Source organism: Dunckerocampus dactyliophorus, chromosome 4 (assembly GCF_027744805.1).
Source record: "Dunckerocampus dactyliophorus isolate RoL2022-P2 chromosome 4, RoL_Ddac_1.1, whole genome shotgun sequence".
Classification (NCBI taxonomy): Eukaryota; Metazoa; Chordata; class Actinopteri; order Syngnathiformes; family Syngnathidae; genus Dunckerocampus; species Dunckerocampus dactyliophorus.
Genome location: NC_072822.1, coordinates 607,795 through 630,744, shown reverse-complemented (window position 1 = coordinate 630,744; position 22,950 = coordinate 607,795). Strand labels below are relative to the sequence as shown.

The window sequence follows — 22,950 nt, the reverse complement described above, 5'->3', positions numbered from 1 at the left end:
TCCTCCTTTCCTAGGCTTTCCTGTCTGGAAGCGGCCTGCGGCCCACGCCGACCGTGAGTCACAGGGCAGGAATGAAGAGGGGGGAGAAGCAAGAGGAAAAAGAGGAGCGGGGGGGGTAGTCCAAACAAACGTCCATGTCATCCTGCCTTGTCCTTTGTTTTGTTTCCTTTGTGCAGCATTGCTTGTCATGTGACCTTTCCATTGGCGGGCATGCTTTGTTCACCTTGAACTCCTACACACTGGATAACAGAAACACTGTGTGTGTGTGTGTGGGGGGGGGGGTGATGTCACATGTTCACATTTGCTACTTTAGACAAGGTAGTAGCCCAAAGTATTGGGACACAGTTCTTGCTTAGTGAATGGATGGACGTGGACTTGCTCTTAAAGGGCCAGTCACACACTGAAGCTAACAAAAGGGAACATTGCGTGTCAGTCAGCATGCATTCTTCCTGAGTAGCGTGACTGTGTCACTGTGAATCGTGATCGCTGTGCTGTGATTGGCCCATTTGCTGGCCGGGGGGTGACGTGTGGCCGCCATGGAGAGATCTGTAGTGGTGACGTCATCACAAAAGCAGTGTGACCGTGATGAAGACCACATGATGAAGACGGTGGAGCGATGTCGTCACACATGACTCAGCTCCGCCTCCAAGGACAACAAAACGGCTCGGATGTCCTTCTTGTCTTACATCATCACACACGTCCCACTATGCAGGCATTACCCAGGTCCCACCATCAAGACACGGGCCCCACTATGCGTCCCACTATGGTCTCACAGGTCCCACTATTGTCCCATAGGTCCCACTATGTGTCCCACTATTGTCCCACAGGTCCCACTATGTGTCCCACTATTGTCCCACAGGCCCCACTATGGTCATAGAGGTCCCAGCAAGAGGAAAGAGGTGGCATGAGTGTGAAGAGTTAAGAAGACGTGTGACCTTGAGACATGCGCTCATGCACGTCGTGTGATGACTGGCAGGGAGGAATGATTCACAGAAGAGTAGAAGCGTTCCTGCTGACATTTTCATTTCAAAGAAGAATAGAAAACGTCTTTTCAAATTAAATGAGCTTTGGAAGTTTCAGCTTCTGAAGTTGATGTCAAGTGTTTGAAGGGAATGACGGGACAAGTGAAAAGACACACACTTGTTATTCTTTCTGACATGTGTTTTATTACAAGTGTTGAATAAATAGCAAATAACGTTAATAAATAGGACACGACATGTTGGCCTCGTGGCCAGTGAGTGCAGCAAGTCAGTAAATGACCAATTCAAGTTTCTCAGAGTCTTTAAGACTTCTTCTTCTTCAAGGTTCTTTCAGCTCTTTTCCACCTCAGGGCTCCGCGGCCCCCGCGGGCCGCCGGCAGGCACCAGGCCGGCGCACGGAGCTCCTTCGGCGGTTGCGCGGAGTCCTCTCGGCTCCTTCACGAGTTCGGTCGGTCGGCTTTCAGGGCGGAGCCCGTCCAGACTTTTACTTGTCGCTGCCCAGTCTGTGGTAGACCAGTAGGGCCACCATGTAGCTGTTCCCGGCGCCCTGCTGGCCGCCCGCGGGCCCGGTGCGGTCGTGGACCGCGCTGGGTTCGACCGGAGCGTCCGCCTCGCAGTAGCTCGTAGCGGCCGCAGGAGCAGCTGTCCTGGCGGCGAAGGCCTGGTAGTCGCCCGCCGGGACGTGGGCGCCGCTCGGCGGCGTGTCGACGCAAGGCTCCTCGGTGTAGATCTGCCACAGAACCACCAGAATCAGAACCAGCAGCCAGCGCTTGGCCGGGCTCTTCTCCGGGGGCGGGAGGTGCATGCGGACCTTAGCGGGGTACATGACCCGGGTGCAGCGCTTCTTGGCCCGGATGGGCACGTAGGAGGGCACGGCGGTGGCTTGGGTGTGAATCTGCTCGAAGGTGAAGATTTCGGGCTCCGTGCTGCGGTTCGACAGCCGAGACGAGGCGAAGCTTTCCCGCCTGTGGAGCGTCATCGTGGAACTCGGCTGAGAATACATTTCACTTCTTTCTTTTCTTGACAAAGTCCTGTCAAGCCGAGCTTTATACCTTTCCTGGAATGTGGACACGCCCACGGCACTGAGACCACGCCCCCTGGACAGCAACTTCTTGCCCAACTGAAAAAAACCCAAACTTTTTATTTGAACCATCGACGAACTTGATGGTGATGAAATGCGCGTTCACGTGAAGAAGTCAAAGTCAAATGTAAAAAAAGTATTTCAAACATTAAATATATTTTAAAAAATGATACAAAAAAAGTAAAATATAATAATAAAAGTGTTTTTTTTATTTGCAGACATGAAACAACATGGCGGGCTGAATGTGGCCCCCGGTCTTGGCTTCGACACCTGTCATTGACCTTTTTTTTCAAGTATTAAAAAATGTACATTTTAGATTTTGCTTTTAAATTATTATTCTATATTTTTAAACCTAAATAATAGTATGACATATGTATCATATTTCAAAATATAATACAATAAAATAATACAAGTGTTTTGGGTTTTTTTCTCGGCTTTTGGGCCACATGAAACAACATGGCAACCCGAACCTGCCCCACCTGGTGCGCGTGCTCGTGTTTACCAAAAACAGCCCGGGTGGGGGAGGAAAAGGTTGTGTCCGGTTTTTTCCGCTCTTGACAATAAAGTGAGAAAAGCGTTCCGTGGCTGAGGCGTGTCGCACGGCGTCACGTGACCGCCTCGGCAAGCGAGCGGTCGGGTCCTCGTGGCGACGTCGCAATGCGGGTCACTGCCCGTCAAAGCCTCCGCTGATGGGGTAGCGCTGGGAACTGGCCTACGTGCGGAACCAGGCGGCGTCCGTGGGGTGGGGGATGGGGCGTTATGTGTGGGTCCCTTCATGTGCTCCGTGACCTCTCCCACCAGCCTGTGGGCGGAGTCGAGGCCTCTCTCTCTCTCTCTCGTGATGTCACCGCCGGCGTCTTTCCTGGAACCGCGGAAAGACCCGACAGACACGGGTCAATCACAGGCTGCATGGGGGGGTGGGGGCTGGGGGGAGTGAATGCTTTCCCTGCAAGGCACGTCAGTCCTGCTTGAAGTGGATCAGCTCATTTCAGATCCGCTTTCTGGGCTCCTCTTGATTGTGAGCGAATCGGGTCCTGCGGTCCGCGCTACAAAGTGGATGGGGGCACCGAAAGGGCGGGGCCGGGTTCCGTCTGACCTTCGGTTGGGTAAAAGAAAGCAAAAAGGGCGCAACGTTTCCTAAAAATAGTCATGAATGCCAGGAATGTTTGGCGCTCGCGTGTGGGCGGGGATCAAAGCATGCAAACCGACCCCGCCCCCCCTCCGGGTAAGGTGCTATCATACCTGACTAAGCGGCGATACCAGACATGGACATACTTCTACCTGCGCGTGGGCGAGCGAGGGATTACCTTCTCTCTCTCTCTCTCGCGGGTCAACGCGTGGGATGGTGACAGGCCCCGCCCACTTTCTATTTCTGGCACTGCATGACGTCATTGCATGATATCGGCATGATATCATCTTATGGCGTCATCTTATGATCAAATAGTCTTCATTTTTGATTCTTTTATTTTGATGTGTTTTGATTTCTTTGATTTTGCATAATTTAATGATTCATCCTTATTATTATTAATATTATGATTATTATGAGTATTATTATTATTATTCCATTCCATTCCATTCCATTTTCCTCCGCTTATCCGGGCCTGGGTCGCGGGGGCAGCAGTCTCAGTAGGGAAGCCCAGACTTCCCGGTCCCCGACCACCTCCTCCAGCTCCCCCGGGAGGACACCAAGGCGTTCCCAGGCCAGCTGTGAGACATAATCCCTCCAGTGTGTCCTAGGTCTTGCCAGGGGCCTTCTCCCGGCTGGGCATGCCCGGCACACCTCACCAGGGAGGCGTCCGGGAGGCATCCGGACTAGATGCCCGAACCACCTCAGCTGGCTCCTCTCGATGTGAAGGAGCAGCGGCTCTACTCTGAGCTCCTCCCGGATGACCGAGCTCCTCACCCTATCTCTTAGGGTGAGTCCAGCTACCCTACGAAGAAAAGTCATTTCAGCCGCTTGTATCCGAGATCTCGTTCTTTCGGTCACGACCCAAAGCTCATGACCATAGGTGAGGGTGGGAACATAGATCGAACGGTAAATTAAGAGCTTTGCCTTCCGGCTCAGCTCTCTCTTCACCACGACGGTCCGGTACAGCGACCGCATTACTGCAGACGCTGCGCCGATCCGCCTATCGACCTCACGCTCCAAACTTATTATTATTATTATTATTGTTAATAATATTACTACTATTGTTATGATTGTTATTATTATTATTATTATTATAATTAATATTAGCTGGCATGATAGATCATCAACAGGATGACATTCCATATTTTTATTCTCTTTCACTCATTTCTTTTTTATTATTCATTATTCTTTTATTTTCTAGCAATATTATTATTATTATTATGTACGTTCTCAATACAATTTTACTTAGCGGAAATACACACACACACACACACACGGTATTGATTTCATGATCATGATTTTATTCTTTTGAATTATTTATGATTATTTGTGATGATTTTATTTCATATATTCTAAAGGATATTGATTTATTTATGAATAAATGAATGTACGCGTGTATTTACACACTATCAATATTATTATTATGATGCTTTATTTTTCATTCTTATTATTTATGATTATTATTTGATATAGTATCAATATTATTATTATGGTATAAATACTATTTCATGCATGTTTATTTGTTGGAAATATTTGTATTTTTTATTTGAAGGGAGATATATGTATATATATATTTATATGTATATATATATATAAATATATATATATATATATATATATATATATATATATATATATATATATATATTTATAGTATTGATTATGTTATTGTATTTTTTTTTAATTCTTATTTATGACTGCATAAATATGATTTTATTCTATTTTGTATGTATTTTATTCTTTATTTTTGTATGGATATTATTCTGTTGGATATTCTAAATATTATTAGATCCTGTTTGATTTCATGACATAAAATAGCTAATAAAGTGATGAGGTCATCTAATAATGTTTATTTGTAAAGACACGTACATGCAGCATATTTACATATGATTTACATATAATTTACATATTTCATACATCATGGACGTTGTCCAAAACGAGGAGGGTCAAAGGTCAAACAGGAAGTGCTGCAGCACAGGTGCCTCTCTGGACCCGCCCACTTCAGGTGTGGTCAGCTGAGACGGTCTCTGTAGCCACGCCCACCGCTTGGACCCGCCAAAGCTCCTCCGCCTTGCTGTCGCGCTCTGCGGCCTCGTCCCCCCGGCACCAGCGTGCTGCCTCGTCGTCTTTGCCACGCACATGCACACGAAAAACGTTATTGTTAGCCATGTACGCTAACACGCCAGCGTGCGCTCACCTGTGCACGTGTCCTCCGTGTAGATCTGCAGCAGGAGCAGCGCACTGAGGAGGAGGAGCCAGCGCATCGCAGGGTCTGGGGCCTCCCTCAGTGGGGGCCTCCTGCACCGGGAGGGGGGGTACAACACCCGACAGCGACGACGGACCCGAGGAGGAGGAGGAGGAGGAGGATGAAGATGAAGAAGATGCGCTCTGCAGGAGCCGCAGGAGGTCATGATGTTCTCCTTCGCCTCTTCCTGCACTCACCTTGTTAAATATCAACGCAGTGGGTGTGGCCTGTTTGCCCGTGGACACGTGGGCCCCGCCCACTCCTTCCATCATTCCGCACACACCTTCACTTCTTCACCACCTTTCCTTGACTCCTTCCCTCACACGCTTGCTGGGTGTTGGTGTCAATCAAGTTCTATTTTTAGACGCCCCACCTGTCAGGCCACAAACACTTCACTCTGATGTGAGCTCCCGTGCAAAGAGGGCATTAGCGCTCATTAAGCGGCAGGATCAGGGTCTGTAAATAAAAGACGCAGACAGGAAGCGAGCAGCCTGAGGCCACACGCTTGCCGTGTGGGGCGGGGTGGGGCGGGGCGGGGGGGCAGCTTGGATGAGGAACAAAGACGGCGGGAGGAAGGAAGGAACGCCAGCTCGCTCCGAGCATCAACATGAAAAACAGTCTTTCATTTGGGAAAAACACATGGATGGCCTCGCATGCCCCCGAGGATCAAAGCACTTCCCCGGCAGCCAATCACAGCGCTCCATACTACTCCATACTTCCCAGCGGGAACACCAAGGTCATGCCCCCCCACACACACACACACCCCCACACCAGTGGCGGGAAAGGCCTGCGCAAACACTAGTGCACGTTTCACGGCTTGAGTACGTTTCCTGATCATCCCCCATAAGGGTTCAATTCCCGGTCTCCTCGTGACGCCATCAAGTGGAATGTGGAGTGTTCCTAATCACCTGACAGTCAGTGTGACTAAAATAAATATCATAAAAACATTGATTGTCTTTAAACCTTTTTTAAACCTTTTAAACAAGCAAACAAAATGGTGTCATTTGTTGGTGAAACGTCGCCCTCTGCTGGATGTTAACGGTGCTTACAAGGCAAAGAAGGGATGAAAAAGGAGCATTTATTAACCGGCTGTCAGTGTGAATAAAATTAATATAAATTATAAATATATCATAAAACATAATAAAAATGTTCAATGTTCTTATATTTTATACAATAATGTATCATAAAAACCCAAATGTAAACACGTATATAGATGGTGTCATCCATCCATCCATCTTCTACCGCTTATCCGAGATCGGGTCGCGGGGGCAACAGCCTAAGCAGGGAGGCCCAGATTTCCCTCTCCTCGGCCACTTCGTCCAGCTCCTCCCGGCGGATCCCGAGGCGTTCCCAAGCCAGTTGGGAAACATAGTCTCTCCAACGTGTCCTGGGTCTTCCCCGAGGCCTTTTACCGGTCGGACTTGCCCTGAACACCTCCCCAGGGAGGCGTCCGGGAGGCATCCTGACCAGATGCCCAAGCCACCTCATCTGGCTCCTCTCAATGCGGAGGAGCAGCGGTTCTACTCCGAGTCTCTCCCGAATGACAGTGCTTCTCACCCTATCTTTAAGGGAGAGCCCAGCCACCCTACGAAGAAAACTCATTTTGGCCGCTTGTACCCGCGATCTTGTCCTTTCGGTCACTACCCAAAGCTCATGACCACAGGTGAGGGTAGGAACGTAGATCGACCAGTAAATTGAGAGCTTTGCCTTTTGGCTTAGCTCTCTCTTCACCACAACAGTACGATGTAGAGTCCGCATCACTGCAGACGCTGCACCAATTCGCTTATCGATCTCACGTTCCATCCTTCCCTCACTCGTGAACAAGACCCCAAGGTACCTAAATTCCTCCACTTGGGGCAGGATCTCATCCCCGACCTGGAGATGGCATTCCACCCTTTTCCAGGCGAGAACCATGGACTCGGACTTGGAGGTGCTGATTCTCATCCCGGCCGCTTCGCACTCGGCTACGAACTGATCCAGTGAAAGTTGAAGTTCACGGCTTGATGAAGCCAGCAGGACCACATCATCTGCAAAAAGCAGAGACTCAATCCTGTAGCCACCAAACCGGAACCCCTCAACGCCCTGGCTGCGCCTAGAAATTCTGTCCATAAAAATAATGAACAGAATTGGTGACAAAGGGCAGCCCTGGCGGAGCCCAACCTTCACTGGAAACGGGTCCGACTTACTGCCGGCAATGCGAACCAAACTCTGACACCGGTCATACAGGGAACGAACAGCTTGAATTAGCTGGTCCGATACCCCATACTCCCGGAGTACTCCCCACAAAATTCCTCGAGGAACACGGTCGAATGCCTTCTCCAAGTCCACAAAACACATGTAGACTGGTTGGGCAAATTCCCATGCACCCTCAAGGACCCTGCTGAGAGTGTAGAGCTGGTCCACAGTTCCACGACCAGGACGAAAACCACACTGCTCCTCCTGAATCCGAGATTCAACTATCCGGCGGATCCTCCTCTGCAGAACCCCTGAATAGACCTTACCAGGGAGGCTGAGGAGTGTGATTCCACGATAGTTGGAACACACCCTCCGGTCCCCCTTCTTAAAAAGGGGAACCACCACCCCGGTCTGGCAATCCAGAGGCACTGCCCCCGATGTCCACGCGATGCTGCAGAGTCGTGTCAACCAAGACATGCCTACAGCATCCATGGCCTTAAGGAACTCCGGGCGGATCTCATCCACCCCCGGGGCCCTGCCAGCGAGGAGCTTTTTGACAACCTCAGCAACCTCAGCCCCAGAGATAGGAGAGCCCACCGTGGAGTCCCCAGGCTCTGCTTCCTCATAGGAAGACGTGTCGGTGGGATTGAGGAGGTCTTCAAAGTATTCTTTCCACCGATCCACAACATCCCGAGTTGAGGTCAGCAGCACACCATCCCCACCATACACGGTGTTGACTGTGCACTGCTTCCCCCTCCTGAGACGCCGAATGGTGGTCCAGAATCTCTTCGAAGCTGTCCGGAAGTCGTTCTCCATGGCTTCTCCGAACTCCTCCCATGTCCGAGTTTTTGCCTCAGCGACTGCCAGAGCCGCAGACCGCTTGGCCTGCCGATACCTGTCAGCTGCTTCCGGAGTCCCATGAGCCAAAAAGGCCCGATAGGACTCCTTCTTCATCTTGACGGCATCCCTCACCACTGGTGTCCACCAACGGGTTCTGGAATTACTGCCACAACAGGCACCAACCACCTTACGGCCATAGCTTCGATCAGCTGTCTCGACAATAGAGGCACGGAACATGGCCCATTCAGACTCAATGTCCGCCACCTCCCTCGGAACATGGTCGAAGCTCTCCCGGAGGTGGGAGTTGAAACTCCTTCTGACAGGGGACTCTGCCAGTCGTTCCCAGCAGACCCTCACAATACGTTTGGGCCTGCCAGGTTTGACTGGCATCCTCCCCCACCATCGGAGCCAACTTACCACCAGGTGGTGATCAGTTGACAGCTCCGCCCCTCTCTTCACCCGAGTGTCCAAAACATATGGCCGCAAGTCCGATCATACGACCACAAAGTCAATCATGGAAGTGCGGCCTAGGGTGTCCTGGTGCAAAGTGCACATGTGGACAGCCTTATGCTTGAACATTGTGTTTGTTATCGACAATCTGTGACGAGCACAGAAGTCCAATAACAAAGCACCGCTCGGGTTCAGATCAGGGGGGCCGTTCCTCCCAATCACGCCTCTCCAGGTCTCACTGTCGCTGCCAACGTGAGCATTGAAGTCCCCCAGCAGAACAAGGGAATCGCCCGAGGGAGCACTCTCCAGTACTTCCTCTAGAGACTCCAAAAAAGGTGGGTATTCTGAACTGCTGTTTGGCGCATAAGCACAAACAACAGTCAGGACCCGTCCCCCCACTCGAAGGCGGAGGGAAACTACCCTCTCGTTCACCGGGTTAAACTCCAACATGCCGGCCACAAGCCGGGGCGCAACAAGAATTGCCACCCCTGCCCGTCGCCTCTCACTGCTGGCAACGCCAGAGTGGAACAAGGTCCAACCCCTCTCAAGAGGACTGGTTCCAGAGCCCTTGCTGTGCGTTGAGGTGAGTCCGACTATATCTAGCCAGAACTTCTCAACCTCATGCACCAGCTCAGGCTCTTTCCCTACCAGAGAGGTGATGTCCATGTCCCTAGAGCTAGTTTCTGTTGCTGAGGATTGGACCGCCAAGGTCCCCGTCTTCGGCTGTCACCCAGCTCACTCTGCACCCGACCCCTTTGGCCCCTCCCATGAGTGGTGAGTTCATTGGAGGGGGGACCCATGTTGTCTCTTCGGGCTGTGCCCGGCCGGGCCCCATGGGCGTAGGCCCGCCCACCAGACGCTCGCCATCGCGCCCCTCCTCCAGGCCTGGCTCCAGAGGGGGGCCCCAGTGACCCGCGTCCGGGCAAGGGAAAACGTGGTCCAATGTTTTTTGTCATCATAGAGGTCTATTGAGCTACTCTTTGTCTGGTCCCTCACCTAGATGGTCAGTTGTTGGTCAAACTACGCCCTCTGTTGGAGGCTCGAGATGCTTACAAGGCATGAAAAGGATGAAAAAGGATCATTCAGGAACTGACCGACAGTGTGAATGAAATATAAATATATAATACAATATAAGAAAAGTTACATTAAATATTTTAATTTTTTTCTTTATATAATGTACAATAACAAACATTTAAACATGTAAATAAATGGCATATTTGTTGGTGAAACAGCGCACTCTGCTGGCCGTTTGAGGTGCTCGCCAAGCAAAGAAGCAAGGAAGGGATGAAAAAGGAACATTTATTAAGTTGAAAGAGTGCAAGTAAAAGAGTTAATTTAAATAAGAGTTTTCTATTGCACAGTAAAAGTCTAAAAATGACATTCGTGTCCGTGAAGGCCCCATCGTAACCTTTAACCTTTCTTAACAAGTCCCCGTTTAGCTGTTTTTTCCTGGGCGGGGCTAGAGCGTGTCGGCGCTGTAGGTGAGGAAGAAGACGACGATGCCAGTCAGCACCACGGTCATCATCAGCACCAGCGTCAGCAGGAGGGCGCGGCACAGAGGCCGGCCCGTCAGCCTAAAGAGAACCCCGCCCACACCGCCACCCGCCTGGCTGCCGCTCCGGATGGGCGGGCTGGGCAGCCCCACGTGCAGGGAGTGGTTGACAGCCAGCGACCTCTGACCCCAGCGTGGCTGACCCTCAGACAACCTTCAGTGAAAGACACACGTGAGCGATGTTGCGACATACTTCCTGTTTAGGTCACGTGACGCCGCCACTCACCTTTTGACCTGCAGTTTGCCCTTGCTGCGCTGGAAGCGGACGCTGTAAACACGCTGCATGGCGGCCGGCAGCGATGCCAACACGCTGGAGTCGGTGGCCAACTTGGGCAGGCCGAGGGCGGGCAGCGGCGTGAGGCGGCGGCACAGCGGGCACTGGATGGCGGCGGGCTGCACGGATTTGATGTTGATGCGGGCCAGACACTCCAGACAGAAGGTGTGTCTGCACGCCAGCACCTTGGGACAGCGGAACACGTTGTTGAACTGGCTGTAGCACACCGAGCACTCCAGCTCCGCCTCCTCCTCGCCGCACGCGCACGGGAGGGGCGACGGGCGCAGGTCCAGAGACGTCACAGGCACGGCGGGGAGCGTGGGCGAAGCCTGCAAGGTCAGATTTAAGTCAGGAGGCCAGGGGAGAGAGCAGGGCAGAGAATGGGCGCAGGGTCGGGGGTCTCCACGGGGCTCGGGGGCCGAATATGGCAGCGATCCACCATCAGTCGAATCTGAGAGCGAAGGATTCATGGTTCACTCAGACAGGAAGGATGAAGAAGAGGGCGGAGTCAATCCCCACTCACAGCAAGGCAACCTCAGCACTCACTGGTGAGACGTTCACTTGTCACATCAGTGTGGGACATTTGACAGCAAGCCTGGAAGAACAAACATTGGTGGGCGGGGCTTAACCACAAAGACTACAACTTGGAATCTTAAGCTTTTTAAATATCAAAGATATTTAAATATCAAAGATATTTTTAAATATCAAATTGACGTTAAATTATTTACACAATCAAAAGAACTCAATAGTGCAAAACTGTCCATTTTAATTGACTTAACTTCTGGTACTTATTTGCACAAGTGGCCCACAAAATTAATTTTAAAACGTACCTTTTATAAGACGGTGGTGGAAATAACCCACGCCGAATGGACCCCAAGGCTCTGTTGAGTTGAACGCCGTCACACACTCAACAGTTGTACGGTGCAATGTTGCCAAAGACAGGAGTCACCGTCAAAATCGTAAGGATTATGAACCGAGTCTGGCGCTCACTGCTAGCAGCCGCCGTCGGACGTCTCCGTTTGGCGGCCAGTCGTCATTTAAATGTGCAAAAGGAAGCGAGGCGACATGACTTCACCTGTTGCCTGACTGGAGCCACGCAGCTGGGCGAAGTCAAGCTGATTAGAACCAGACTTTGCTCCTTTTTGGGGCGTTTTCATCATCTTTGCTGTTCCTGATTAAGAACTAGCTCCTAGCCAGCTAGCTAGCTAATCACTGCAGCAACACTACCGCTTTTTCAGTGTTTAAGTTTTCAACATTCACCCGATAAACTCGTCAAACTAATAATTAGCGGAGGAAATAATTGTGTAATTCATGTCTTGTCCTTGTAGTGGTAACTGTAACGTATAGTCTTTATAAATAAATAACTGTGCTATGTAACGTATTTATGATTGACTGGAACTAAATGAAAAACACATAAAATTAACAATGAAACCACTTTGTTCTTCTTCTTCTTCTTTTAGTTTAATGGCGGGTTGCAACCATGACTTTAAAAGGTGCATACCGCCACCTACTGTACCGGAGTATGTAACATGGGCCATATACAGTATCTTACTTTATGCTATCTTAGATAGTGAGGAGACTACTTATACTACTACCACTAATAAAATATTCTAATACTTATCTATATTCTATTATATAATCCTGTGTCCTTCAAATATTCTATCACTGCCCTCTGTATATCTCTTACCCCCTCCCCACCTGTTCCTAAGATACCCTCAATGCTCCATTCCCTTCCTATCTTCTTAATTCTTTTCCTTAACGCTACACGTTCTTCCCTATATCTCTTGCAGTGTAGTACTATGTGTTCTACGTTCTCTATACTTTTACACTTCATACATACTTTTGATTTACATTTCCCTATCAAAAACATCTTGTCATTGAACCCGGTGTGATTGAACCTCATCCTAGTTAACACTATTTCCTCTTTTCTGTTTCTTCTCTGCACCCCTTGTGCACTGATAGATCTTTGTACTTTATAGTACTTTCTCCCGCTACTACCCTCGTCCCACCTATTTTGCCATTTCTCCATCATTTGTTTTTGATTATTGCCTTTACCAGCAGGTACATTTATAATTTCATTCCTGTCATCCCTCATTCCCCTCCACCCCTACATGTGCAGGTACCCAGCAGAACCTTATTTCTATTTTGAACATGTGTAGTTGGAATACAATCCACACAACGTAGCACTCTATCTGCTTTTATTTCCTCTATCCATTGCAGGCCAATAATCATTGCTATCATTTCTGCTGTATAAGCCGAGAGCTGGTCAGGTAATCTTTTAATGATGCTATAGTTCATTGGTGGTCCATAGATTCCAATCCCCACCTTCCCTTCTTCGCTTTTTCATCCATCTGTATACATATCTACATAAACCTTCCCGCCACATGGAATCATAAGCCTTTTCAATATCAAAGAATACAATATTCATCAACTCTTTCATTTTAAAGCTTTTCTCTATTTCCTGACTTACTCTAACTACAGCATCCATTGTTGATCGTCCTTTTCTAAACCCACACTGAGAAGTTGTAAGTAACTCTCGACTTTCAAGGAAATAGTTAAGTCTTCTGACTAGAACTTCCTCCATCCATTTGCATAGATGTGATGTTAGAGCAATAGGTCGATAATTCACAGGGTGTTTTGGATCCTTACCGGGTTTATTAAATGCTAATATTCATGCACCTTTCCAGTGTTTGGCTATTTTCCCTTCTTCCCATATCTTGTTCAATAAATATCATATTTCCTGCTAAGTTGTGGGACATAATATAACTCAACTGGTCTTCTCCTGTTGCAGTATCTTTACTTTTATTTAATACTATTAGCAGTTCATTGATATTCATTTCAACATCCATCACACTCTCCTCACCATCCTGTCTTAGTAACACATCCCTATTCTCTTTTATCGTCCTCTCCTTCCCTCGTCTATGATTTTCATCCAGATGGTTTCCACTGTGCACCCCTGCAAGCTTTTTCCCCAGCACATTTGCTTTTTCTTTATCAGTCACATACATTGTTCCATTATCTTCTAATGCAGGTATTTGAACAAACACGTTTTTCCCACTCATCTTCTTCAACATTGACCATACATCTCCTATCTTGATTTCCCTTCCTATGGCAGAGCAATAATCCCTCCATGCCTTTTGTTTACTGTTTTTAATTACTCTTCGGGCTATAGCTTTTTTCCTCTGATAATTTATTACATTTTCTTGGCTGAGGTTCTTCCTTAACCTTCTTATTGTGCTATTTCTTTCTTTTCCAGCTGTTGTGCACTTTTCATTCCACCATGGAACCATTTTCCTTTCCCTCCAATTGACTTCCAAGGTATACTTTTCATTGCTGCCTCTATGATCTTATTTGTCATCTTAACTGTGCATTCCTCTATGCCACCTTCCATTGCTATTGAATTTGCTGCTTTGCTACATTCCTCCCTGAATTTTCCCCAAAGCACCACTTTTTCTGTCTGGGTCTTTCTTTCACATCTACTTGGGTGTCTGTTGTCCAACGTCTGGGGAAACGATCACTGCCTATACTTGTGTTTTCATGTACATTCCATTCTCAGGAACTTGCCAAGTGATGTTAAACCAATCCAAGACATTCTATTTGAGCGTATATCCCAGATCTCTCTAGCACCATGCCTCCTTATGATCTTCTCCAATGGTTCACCATCTAATAGTTGACACGGGTTATACATATGAATCATGATGACATTTCTATTTGCTTGATGTCTTTCAAGAAGCACACATTCTATTTCAGTTCATGTTGCTATTCTATTGGATGTTATTCCATCCCTCACAAACGTTGCTTTTCTTTTCTATGGAATGGCACTGATTCATAGCCATGCAACACATCATCCACATGTGGTCTAAGCCATGTTTCTTGCACACGTATCATATCAGGTCTTTTCCTACTTTCTCTTCTACATTTCTTAAGTTCTTGTCCGTTTGCTATGAAACTTCTTGCATTCCATGGTAGGATGTGGAGTACCGTGATGTGTTGGATGAACGTTCTGAGGTCCTGCATCATTGTGTAGAGTCAACATAGCATGTATTTCTTCTGCTTTCAGGTCCTTGATGTTTCAATATTGTTCTGCCGCTTCCACAACCGCTTTGATCCTGTCACTTTTCCTTTCCTGCCTTGAGGCCACATTGATGACTTGACATATCAAAGCTACAAAGTTCTTTTTCCTTACAATTAATGTTTCTTCTTCTGTCCCACTCTTATGGTTACATTACTGTGGGGGGTGGTCCATTCTAATTGAGATCTTCTATGGTCTGTTCTCTGAGGAAGTCCTCCTGCATGTCCTGTCTGGTCTATATGAGTTTCCTGATTGTCTACTGGTTTATTTTGCTTAATTACACACATACCTATATTCTTTACTGCTTCAGCATATGATACCTTATTTTCTCTTTTGTATTTTTGCACTTCTTTGGCATGTCTTTGCACTTCACAGCCACCATATGCAGCACTGTGTTCTCCTCCACAGTTGCAACATCTTAGTTTAGCATGTCTAGCACACGTCCCATAGTCATGTTCTCCACCACACTTTGCACACCTTTGCCTCCACTGACATTGCTGTGCCGTGTGTCCCATTCTCTGACATTTATAGCATCTTAGTGGTTGAGGGATGTACCCCCTCACCCTAAAATTCATACATCCTATACGTATGTCTGCCGGTATTGTCTTTTCAAATACAAGTAATACAGACAAACTGTCACTTTTTACTCCTCCTCTGCTGGTTTGGAGTCGTCTAGCTTCTGTTATTTTGCCACCTCTTATTTCTCTCTTCACCTCATCCATGGACATTTCCATCGGTACGTTTGATAGAACTCCTCTTATTGCTGCTTCCTCTCCTGGTATGTGTACTTGTATTTCTCCTCCATCAAGGTACTTCAACTTCATCATATGTCCTTGCTGCTGATATTAGTATTCTTCTGTTATTGAGCATTTTGGCGTATTTAACTTTCCCTATTTCTTTTTCAATTGCTTTAGTCAGATGAACTGGGTGAAAATGTCCTTTATCTTTGCTCATTGTAATAAGAACTTTGTATTCTTCATCTAACTCGTCTTTGCCGTTTGTTTTAGCTCCTATTTTTTTCTTTGTTTGTCTTCCATCATGATCTTTCCCGCTGCTTGCTTCTGACCATGACTGTTTCCTTGCTATTTTAACATGTGTGTACTCCATCTCCTCTGCCCCTTCGTCGCTAACATCATCTGAGCTACAGCCCATTGTTACACTCACGGTACAGTTTGGTTGCACTCGCACTTCAGCTCCCTCCGCACCACCGCCACCAGCTCTTCGTATCTCTTTTGGTTTGTTGCAGGTCGTGGCGCACCGGTCTCGTCGTACCGGGCCCATATAGGCCGTCGGCCGAGACCTATGCAGTCCACTTTCCACAACCCACCTCCAGTCCAGATATCAAATCTCTCAACTGTATATTCAATACTTATTATTCCTTATCTCGCACTTTTCACGCTTCAATTTCGGCGCCGTCGACTGCGCTTCCGCGTTCTCTACCCACAATCCTTGGGTTTCTGCTGTCGTCCGGGGTCAACGGTCCTCCGTCTGCAGTCTCATATCTCCTGTCGACGTCACGTAATCTTGCTTTTTTGACCCCACAAAAAACACATTAAAATACACACGAAATATGTTCAAAAAGCAATACAGGATGGCATAACAATTAAAAAAATACATAATGCAACTATACACAACAACATTAGCGATTTTTCCTTTAGCTTGATGCTAACATAATCATGGGAAACCTCAGACGGGCTAACGGAATTAGCATTCTTGATTGTACTGCATTTTGATCGGTCGCCAGCGTTTAAGAAGACATTTTACCACAACAAACTTGGCACAAAACTGCATGTGTATGATTACGTACTTACACAGCATTTAAAGCTTAAACTTGTTGGAAACAAAAGTTATCACTGCCGGGGATACGCCTACTAAGCTACGGAAGACCGTTGGGTCCAAAACTCAATGCGAGCCAGAAGAGGGCAGACGTATTGTACATGAATGTAAATGGCTGCCAGGTGAAAATGGACACGTATTTGTTTATTTGGTGTGCACAGTAAGGACAAGACAATAAATAACAAACATGTCCATTTATTGCAGCAGATTGTAAAATTTAAAAAAAAGGTGACGCACCATGACTTGAAGCATTTTATCAGCAGAAGAGAAGAAAACGTTTCAATGTCAAACGTCCAGGACGCTCCTAGAAGCACTTGCGGTGCACGATGGAGGGTCCCGACTCGTCGTACTCCTGCTTGCTGATCCACATCTGCTGGAAGGTGGACAGCGAGGCCAGGATGGAGCCGCCGATCCAGACCGAGTACTTCCTCTCCGGGGGGGCGATGATCTGGAGACAGACGGAGGACATTGAGGGGGGGAATACATCACATGACGCAAAGAGAAGCTCTCAATTTGGGCGGGGCAGGTGCCTGTCAGTCCCTGGTTGTGTAATGGTACAGCTGTTGCCTCTTTTTTTTTCCTTTTCTTTTTTAAAATTCTGTTATTCAACCTTGATCTTCATGGTGGGCGGGGCCAGGGCACAGATCTCCTTCTGCATCCTGTCGGCGATGCCGGGGAACATGGTGGTGCCGCCCGACAGCACCGTGTTGGCGTACAGGTCCTTGCGGATGTCCACGTCGCACTTCATGATGCTGTTGTACGTGGTCTCGTGCACGCCGGCCGACTCCATGCCTGCACACGGTGGGGAGGAAGCACGCGTCAGCCACAGGAAGCGGCGTGTCCAGGTCTACAAAAGAAATAACACTGACCGTTGAAGGACGGCTGGAAGAGCACCTCGGGGCAGCGGAACCTCTCGTTGCCGATGGTGATGACCTGCCCGTCAGGAAGCTCGTAGCTCTTCTCCAGCGAGGATGATGAGGCTGCCGTCTGCATCTCCGTTTCAAAGTCCAGGGCCAGGTAGCACAGCTTCTCCTTGACGTCTCGCACGATCTCGCGCTCCGCTGTCCGCAAACGTGGCGTCAAAAGGGTGGCGGCAGGAGCAGGAGGCGGGCGGTACCTGTGGTGGTGAAGCTGTAGCCTCTCTCCGTCAGGATCTTCATCATGTAGTCCGTCAGGTCCCTGCCCGCCAGGTCCAGACGCAGGATGGCGTGAGGGAGAGCGTAGCCCTCGTAGATGGGCACCGTGTGGCTCACGCCGTCACCGGAGTCCATGACGATACCTGCCGGCATCAATGTTAGCACGTTAGCACGCAGCCGAACACCACTTCCAGCGCAGGGGGCGGCTCACCTGTGGTACGACCCGACGCGTACAGCGACAGCATGGCCTGGATGGCCACGTACATGGCGGGCGTGTTGAAGGTCTCGAACATGATCTGCAACGCTGGCAAGGTCAGCCAGCTCATGAGACGGGACCGCATTGTGGGTGGAGCTGGGACACTCACCTGCGTCATCTTCTCCCGGTTGGCCTTGGGGTTGAGCGGCGCCTCCGTGAGCAGGACAGGATGTTCCTCGGGGGCCACGCGGAGCTCGTTGTAGAACGTGTGATGCCAGATCTGCGCGGGCAGCACAGTCATTAAGCCCCGCCCCTAAACGCTGCCCCAGCCAACGGTGCTCAAGCGCGCCACCTTTTCCATGTCGTCCCAGTTGGTGACGATGCCGTGCTCGATGGGGTACTTAAGGCTCAGGATGCCCCTCTTGCTCTGGGCCTCGTCGCCCACGTAGGAGTCCTTCTGGCCCATGCCCACCATCACGCCCTGCGGCGCACACAAACGCACCACGCTCGCACCGACGTCACCTACCCCGCCCACCGGCCCGCCCTCCTACTCACCTGGTGTCTGGGCCGGCCCACGATGGAGGGGAAGACGGCGCGGGGGGCGTCGTCTCCGGCGAAACCGGCCTTGCACATGCCGGAGCCGTTGTCAACCACGAGGGCGGCAATTTCGTCTTCCATCCCTGAAAAGGTCACAGTTCAAGTTACTGTGGGCAATCTGCAATCACCGCCGATTTCGACCTTTTGATGTAGTCCGTCTTCACTCGTCTCATCGTTGGAAAAAACAAAACAAACAAAAACTACTGTCGTTTGGCTGGCGTGCTTTTATTTTGAAGGCTTGATTTTACTGGATACAAGATTAGATTAGAGCTGTTGTCCATAAAAGGTAACGTTGTCTGTGATTGGTGCAGGTGTTCAACACCTGTCGGCCTCTCCCTGCTCAACCTGTGCATGTGCATGTGCATGTGCATGTGCGTGTACGTGTACGTGTACGTGTACGTGTACGTGTACGTGTACGTGTGTGTTTAGCGTGTGCACTCAACATGTCAGCCCAAGAAGCCACCTCGGGCGAGTTTAGGAAATCCTGGCCCTGTGATTGGCTGTCTTCTTCAGCAGACGCTGACGTAAGTGCACTTCCTGTGTTTGTGTTGTTGGTGAGCCAACGGGAAGCCAGTATTTCATGGGTTCATGTCTGAAGAAAGGAAGGAAGAACAGAGGGGGTGGGGGTTAAATGTCGCCCCAGGACTTCTAACACGTTCTTCCAGATGTTCCTGATGTCATCATCATCATCATCATCATCATCATCATCAAGCAGACATACGTGTTCTATTCAAGTCTTAAAAGACTCATTCAACATGTTGGTATTGATCAAAAGAGTCATTAAACATGTTAGTATTGTACAAAAGAGTCATAAAACAGGTTAGTATTGTACAAAAGAGTCATTAAATACGATAGTATTGTACAAAAGAGTCATAAAACATGTTAGTATTGTACAAAAGAGTCATTAAATACGTTAGTATTGTACAAGAGTCATAAAACAGGTTAGTATTGTACAAAAGAGTCATAAAACAGGTTAGTATTGTACAAAAGAGTCATTAAATACGTTAGTATTGTACAAGAGTCATAAAACAGGTTAGTATTGTACAAAAGAGTCATTAAATACGTTAGTATTGTAAAAGAGTCATAAAACAGGTTAGTATTGTACAAAAGAGTCATTAAACATGTTAGTATTGTACAAAAGAGTCATTAAATACGTTAGTATTGTACAAGAGTCATAAAACAGGTTAGTATTGTACAAAAGAGTCATAAAACAGGTTAGTATTGTACAAATGAGTCATTAAATACGTTAGTATTGTACAAAAGAGTCATAAAACACGTTGGTATTGTACAAGCTGTGCTGTTGTCTTCATCTGTCAATCACCAAGGATGTGTTAAAAAGGTTAAAACTGTTTTTTCGACCGTGCAGTCCTCAGGATGTGTTCCTGGCGGGCCTGAGGCCATCAGTGATGATGAGCTTGAGGGAACATTGTCCACATTCTCCAGCTGGTTGAGACGTGTGTAAAGGGGTCTGATTAAAGACATCCCGCCACCCCAGCAACCCTCCATGGAAGATGGTGCAACGTGAAGCGTTAGCATCTCTGTCGCCCTCCTGTGGCAGCACCATTTGAACACTACAACTTTATATGTAAACACAACACACTTTAAGTACGAGCTGAGCTCATTTTATTCAGACAGACTTTCCACTGACGTCTGCGTTTATGTGAGACATGGGCGCCATGACGGATGGTGCGTTCAAGGAGCCTCCGTCAAAAGAGAAAGCAGAACCCGATCATGAACTTCTGCAATAAAATGCTGAATATTTCCTGGTTTGTCAAATCTAACATTGCGTTCAAATAACATACATGTGACATAGGTGGTAGAGTCACGTGGTACTTTCTTTTAAAATGTATTACAAAGGAAAATAATACGAGGAAGGAATATGATGTTTTATTTTTTATTTCAGCAACAGGAAGTGAGGCATCCGTGTATGAAAGGTTCACACGCTCTTCTCCTCTTTGCTTTCACCTGCAGGAGAAGGCCAAAGTTGAAAGCATGCATAGGGCAGTGTGTGTGTGTGTGTGTGTGTGTGTGTGTGTGTGTGTGCATACAGTCAGCTTTGGCCGGCGCCGGCGGGATGGCCGGCGGGGCCGGTAGGACACAGGTGTAGGACACCTCCAGGTAGCGGGTGGTCTCCTTGCAGGGGTACTCTCCAAACACTACCTCGGTGACGGGAACCTCGCAAGTCCGCCGGTTCCCGCAGCTGCGCGCACACACACACACACACACACACACACACACGTTAGAAGCACTTCCTGTCTGGCAGGGGCGCCGCTGGGTGGTCCGCCCTTACAGGTCCTCCACCACCATCTCAGCCCACGGGAAAGAGCAGTAGTTATTGGGTCCGTCGTCCGGGTGCTGCTTGCCCTCGCCGCAGCGCGTACCCACGCCCACCTTGTACAGGATGTGATGCAGCTTCATCTTGCTGCCCACCTCTGGGGGGCCGCACACACACACACACACATATGAAAGGCAACACTACAATCTGTGTGTGTGTGTATGTGTGTGCCATCTTACCACATGACATCACCGCCGTGTCGTTGTGACACGCGTAGACGACCACGCCCTCTGTGATCGCAGTTAGCATGTTAGCAAAAGGTGCTAAAATTGCCCCCCCCCGTTGCAACTTACCCGTCGTGTGAGAGACGAAGCAAAGTGTTGCCATGACTGAAAAACACAAAAAACGTTTCATTTTTTCCTCAAATGTAAAAAGTGCTAACTCATCCATTGTTACACTTTGAGCAAAAAGCACAGAAATTGGAGAAAAGATCAGAATTCTTGGTCTTCATGTGAGTACAAGTACATCCAAATGATATTTTTGTGTTTTGCTGCGGAAAAAGTCTTCCTCACCTGCAAAGGCGAGCATCCCGGGAAGGTTCATGACGGCGTGATGTCCTCCACGTCCACACGAGCGCCAGTGAAGACGAGGGTCTTGGCCGTGCTGCTATTTAAACGTCCGCCTCCGTGCCAAGACAAGCACGTGCCTGTCCCACTGCCGCCACCGCCGCCGCAGGCGAGGTGGGCCTCCTCGGCCAGGTGGGACCAACATGTCAAAATCTCCATAAAGACGACTCCATAAATCCACACTCTTCATCTGCTTTAATGTGTTATGTCCCAGCTGCTCCTCAGCAACATCACAGCTCTTCACAGTTAGGAATCCTAGCACAAAGTGGTAGCATGCGTAAATTGTTAGCAGGCACAAACTGCATAAACTGTTAGCATGCATGCAATTTTTGTGTGCACAAACTTTTAGCGTGAAATGAAGTGAGAGCATGCACCAACTGTTAGCATGCATAAACTGTTAGCGTGCATAAACTATTAGCCCACATAAATTCTTAACATACATCAAATTTTAGAATGCACAAACTGTTAGCACACATAAACTGTTAGCATGCATAAAATGTTTGCGTGCAGAAGCTGTTATCTTGCAGGTGCTCTCATAAATACCCGAGTCCACCAGCAGGTCATAGCTTGTAGTGATTGTAAAATGACACCTGAATGCATCACGTCTTTAAAAAAGGTACATGGTGATAAAAGTACGACTGCATGGGTGCGTACTTTGGTGCCTTTACCAGGATAAAGACTTACAAAAACATTAAACACGCAGAACGTGAAGCGAGGCGTTCCGGGATGACGTCACAATCAGGTTCCGCTGTTTCAGGCACCGTGCCACCGCCAAAAGTCACCTTTACAAAGCCGCCAAACACCACGTGAGCTCGGCGCTCGCGTCTTGCGCGTGCGCCGCTTCCTAGCAGCCACGCTTGCTGACCGCTGGCGGGACATGCGCTGTGACCCACAATGCACCGCAGCAGCAGCAGCTCGGGAAGAACTTGTGGTTCGCAAAAGAAGCTCATTTTGGGTCATATGACCATGTTTGTCCGTGCTTGGGATGGCTAGTGTGACGTCACTGTCAAAAAAAGAAAACTATTGTAGCAGTCACAGGACACCGGGAGTGTGACGCGCGTGTGTGTGGCATAGATGGTGCTGGCGCCATTTTTGTGCTATGATCCTTCTAGGTCATGAGAATGATGAACGGTGTGTTCACGGACCCTCCGTGAAAGGTACAGCCTTCATTGTTACGCTCTGTGCCTCAAACCGTCTGATCATGAACCTCCGTTACTGTGTCGATTTCATATTTGATGACTTCTGCGGTGTTGTGATTGAAGACACTGTACTACAGTCCTACAACCAACCAGCGAAAACTGTGGAAAAATATTATATATGCTTGGGTCTGTGTAGGCTCTCAGAGGCGTCAGACGTTTCGCTCCCGAGCTTCGTCAGCGAACTAACAAGTGCTGGTAGCCTAGGCCTTAAATACAGTAAGAGTGGGCGGAATTGGTGTGCCAACACCCTCCTTCTATTAGTTCCTTACACTAAGCCTGGGCGGAGT

General features: G+C 48.4%; 4 protein-coding genes and 1 non-coding gene across 6 annotated transcripts; 1 reads left to right on the top strand and 4 right to left on the bottom strand.

Moving 5' to 3' along the window:
- Nucleotides 1-1,158: 1,158 nt before the first annotated feature.
- On the bottom strand, nucleotides 1,159-2,134 carry ier3 (immediate early response 3). The gene has a single exon (XM_054774114.1). It carries the CDS (start codon nucleotides 2,131-2,133, stop codon nucleotides 1,465-1,467), a length of 669 nt encoding a protein of 222 aa, XP_054630089.1. The 5' UTR covers nucleotide 2,134; the 3' UTR covers nucleotides 1,159-1,464.
- Nucleotides 2,135-10,294: 8,160 nt separating this feature from the next.
- On the bottom strand, nucleotides 10,295-12,144 carry LOC129180060 (RING finger protein 225). The gene is made up of 3 exons (XM_054774093.1): nucleotides 11,557-12,144; nucleotides 10,679-11,321; nucleotides 10,295-10,606 (listed from the first exon to the last, which is right to left on the bottom strand). Exons 2-3 carry the CDS (start codon nucleotides 11,194-11,196, stop codon nucleotides 10,360-10,362), a joined length of 765 nt encoding a protein of 254 aa, XP_054630068.1. The 5' UTR covers nucleotides 11,197-11,321; nucleotides 11,557-12,144; the 3' UTR covers nucleotides 10,295-10,359.
- Nucleotides 12,145-16,938: 4,794 nt separating this feature from the next.
- Nucleotides 16,939-19,149, bottom strand: LOC129180042 (actin, non-muscle 6.2-like). Its single transcript, XM_054774061.1, has 9 exons — nucleotides 19,007-19,149; nucleotides 18,522-18,646; nucleotides 18,319-18,447; nucleotides 18,136-18,246; nucleotides 17,982-18,066; nucleotides 17,752-17,913; nucleotides 17,504-17,695; nucleotides 17,245-17,426; nucleotides 16,939-17,082 (listed from the first exon to the last, which is right to left on the bottom strand). Exons 2-9 carry the CDS (start codon nucleotides 18,642-18,644, stop codon nucleotides 16,939-16,941), a joined length of 1,128 nt encoding a protein of 375 aa, XP_054630036.1. The 5' UTR covers nucleotides 18,645-18,646; nucleotides 19,007-19,149.
- Nucleotides 19,150-20,210: 1,061 nt separating this feature from the next.
- Nucleotides 20,211-22,762, bottom strand: LOC129180046 (L-rhamnose-binding lectin CSL1-like). Of its 2 annotated transcripts, none has more exons than XM_054774065.1 (7): nucleotides 22,008-22,762; nucleotides 21,411-21,719; nucleotides 21,192-21,227; nucleotides 21,078-21,128; nucleotides 20,854-20,995; nucleotides 20,612-20,763; nucleotides 20,211-20,528 (listed from the first exon to the last, which is right to left on the bottom strand). In XM_054774065.1, the coding sequence occupies exons 2-7, from the start codon at nucleotides 21,439-21,441 to the stop codon at nucleotides 20,500-20,502; spliced, it is 441 nt and encodes a 146-aa protein (XP_054630040.1). In that variant the 5' UTR covers nucleotides 21,442-21,719; nucleotides 22,008-22,762; the 3' UTR covers nucleotides 20,211-20,499. The 2 variants fall into 2 exon arrangements, with proteins under 2 accessions (XP_054630040.1, XP_054630039.1); XM_054774064.1 differs by having other exon boundaries at nucleotides 22,149-22,762.
- LOC129180676 (small nucleolar RNA U13) lies at nucleotides 22,567-22,665 on the top strand. The gene has a single exon (XR_008570272.1). It is a non-coding gene; the product is annotated as a small nucleolar RNA U13 (small nucleolar RNA).
- Nucleotides 22,763-22,950: the final 188 nt, after the last annotated feature.

Coding starts and splice junctions, on each gene's coding strand:
- LOC129180060 (XM_054774093.1), bottom strand. CDS start 11,196: ATGAATCCTTCGCTCTCAGATTCGACTGATGGTGGATCGCTGCCATAT. Junction 10,607..10,678: donor GGCAAACTGCAGGTCAAAAG/GTGAGTGGCGGC, acceptor CTTTCACTGAAG/GTTGTCTGAGGGTCAGCCAC.
- ier3 (XM_054774114.1), bottom strand. CDS start 2,133: ATGGTTCAAATAAAAAGTTTGGGTTTTTTTCAGTTGGGCAAGAAGTTG.
- LOC129180042 (XM_054774061.1), bottom strand. CDS start 18,644: ATGGAAGACGAAATTGCCGCCCTCGTGGTTGACAACGGCTCCGGCATG. Junction 17,914..17,981: donor CGCGTCGGGTCGTACCACAG/GTGAGCCGCCCC, acceptor TGATGCCGGCAG/GTATCGTCATGGACTCCGGT. Junction 17,427..17,503: donor CTTCCAGCCGTCCTTCAACG/GTCAGTGTTATT, acceptor CACCGTGTGCAG/GCATGGAGTCGGCCGGCGTG.
- LOC129180046 (XM_054774065.1), bottom strand. CDS start 21,441: ATGAACCTTCCCGGGATGCTCGCCTTTGCAG. Junction 21,129..21,191: donor CTTCGTCTCTCACACGACGG/GTAAGTTGCAAC, acceptor CTGCGATCACAG/AGGGCGTGGTCGTCTACGCG. Junction 20,764..20,853: donor GAGATGGTGGTGGAGGACCT/GTAAGGGCGGAC, acceptor GTGTGCGCGCAG/CTGCGGGAACCGGCGGACTT.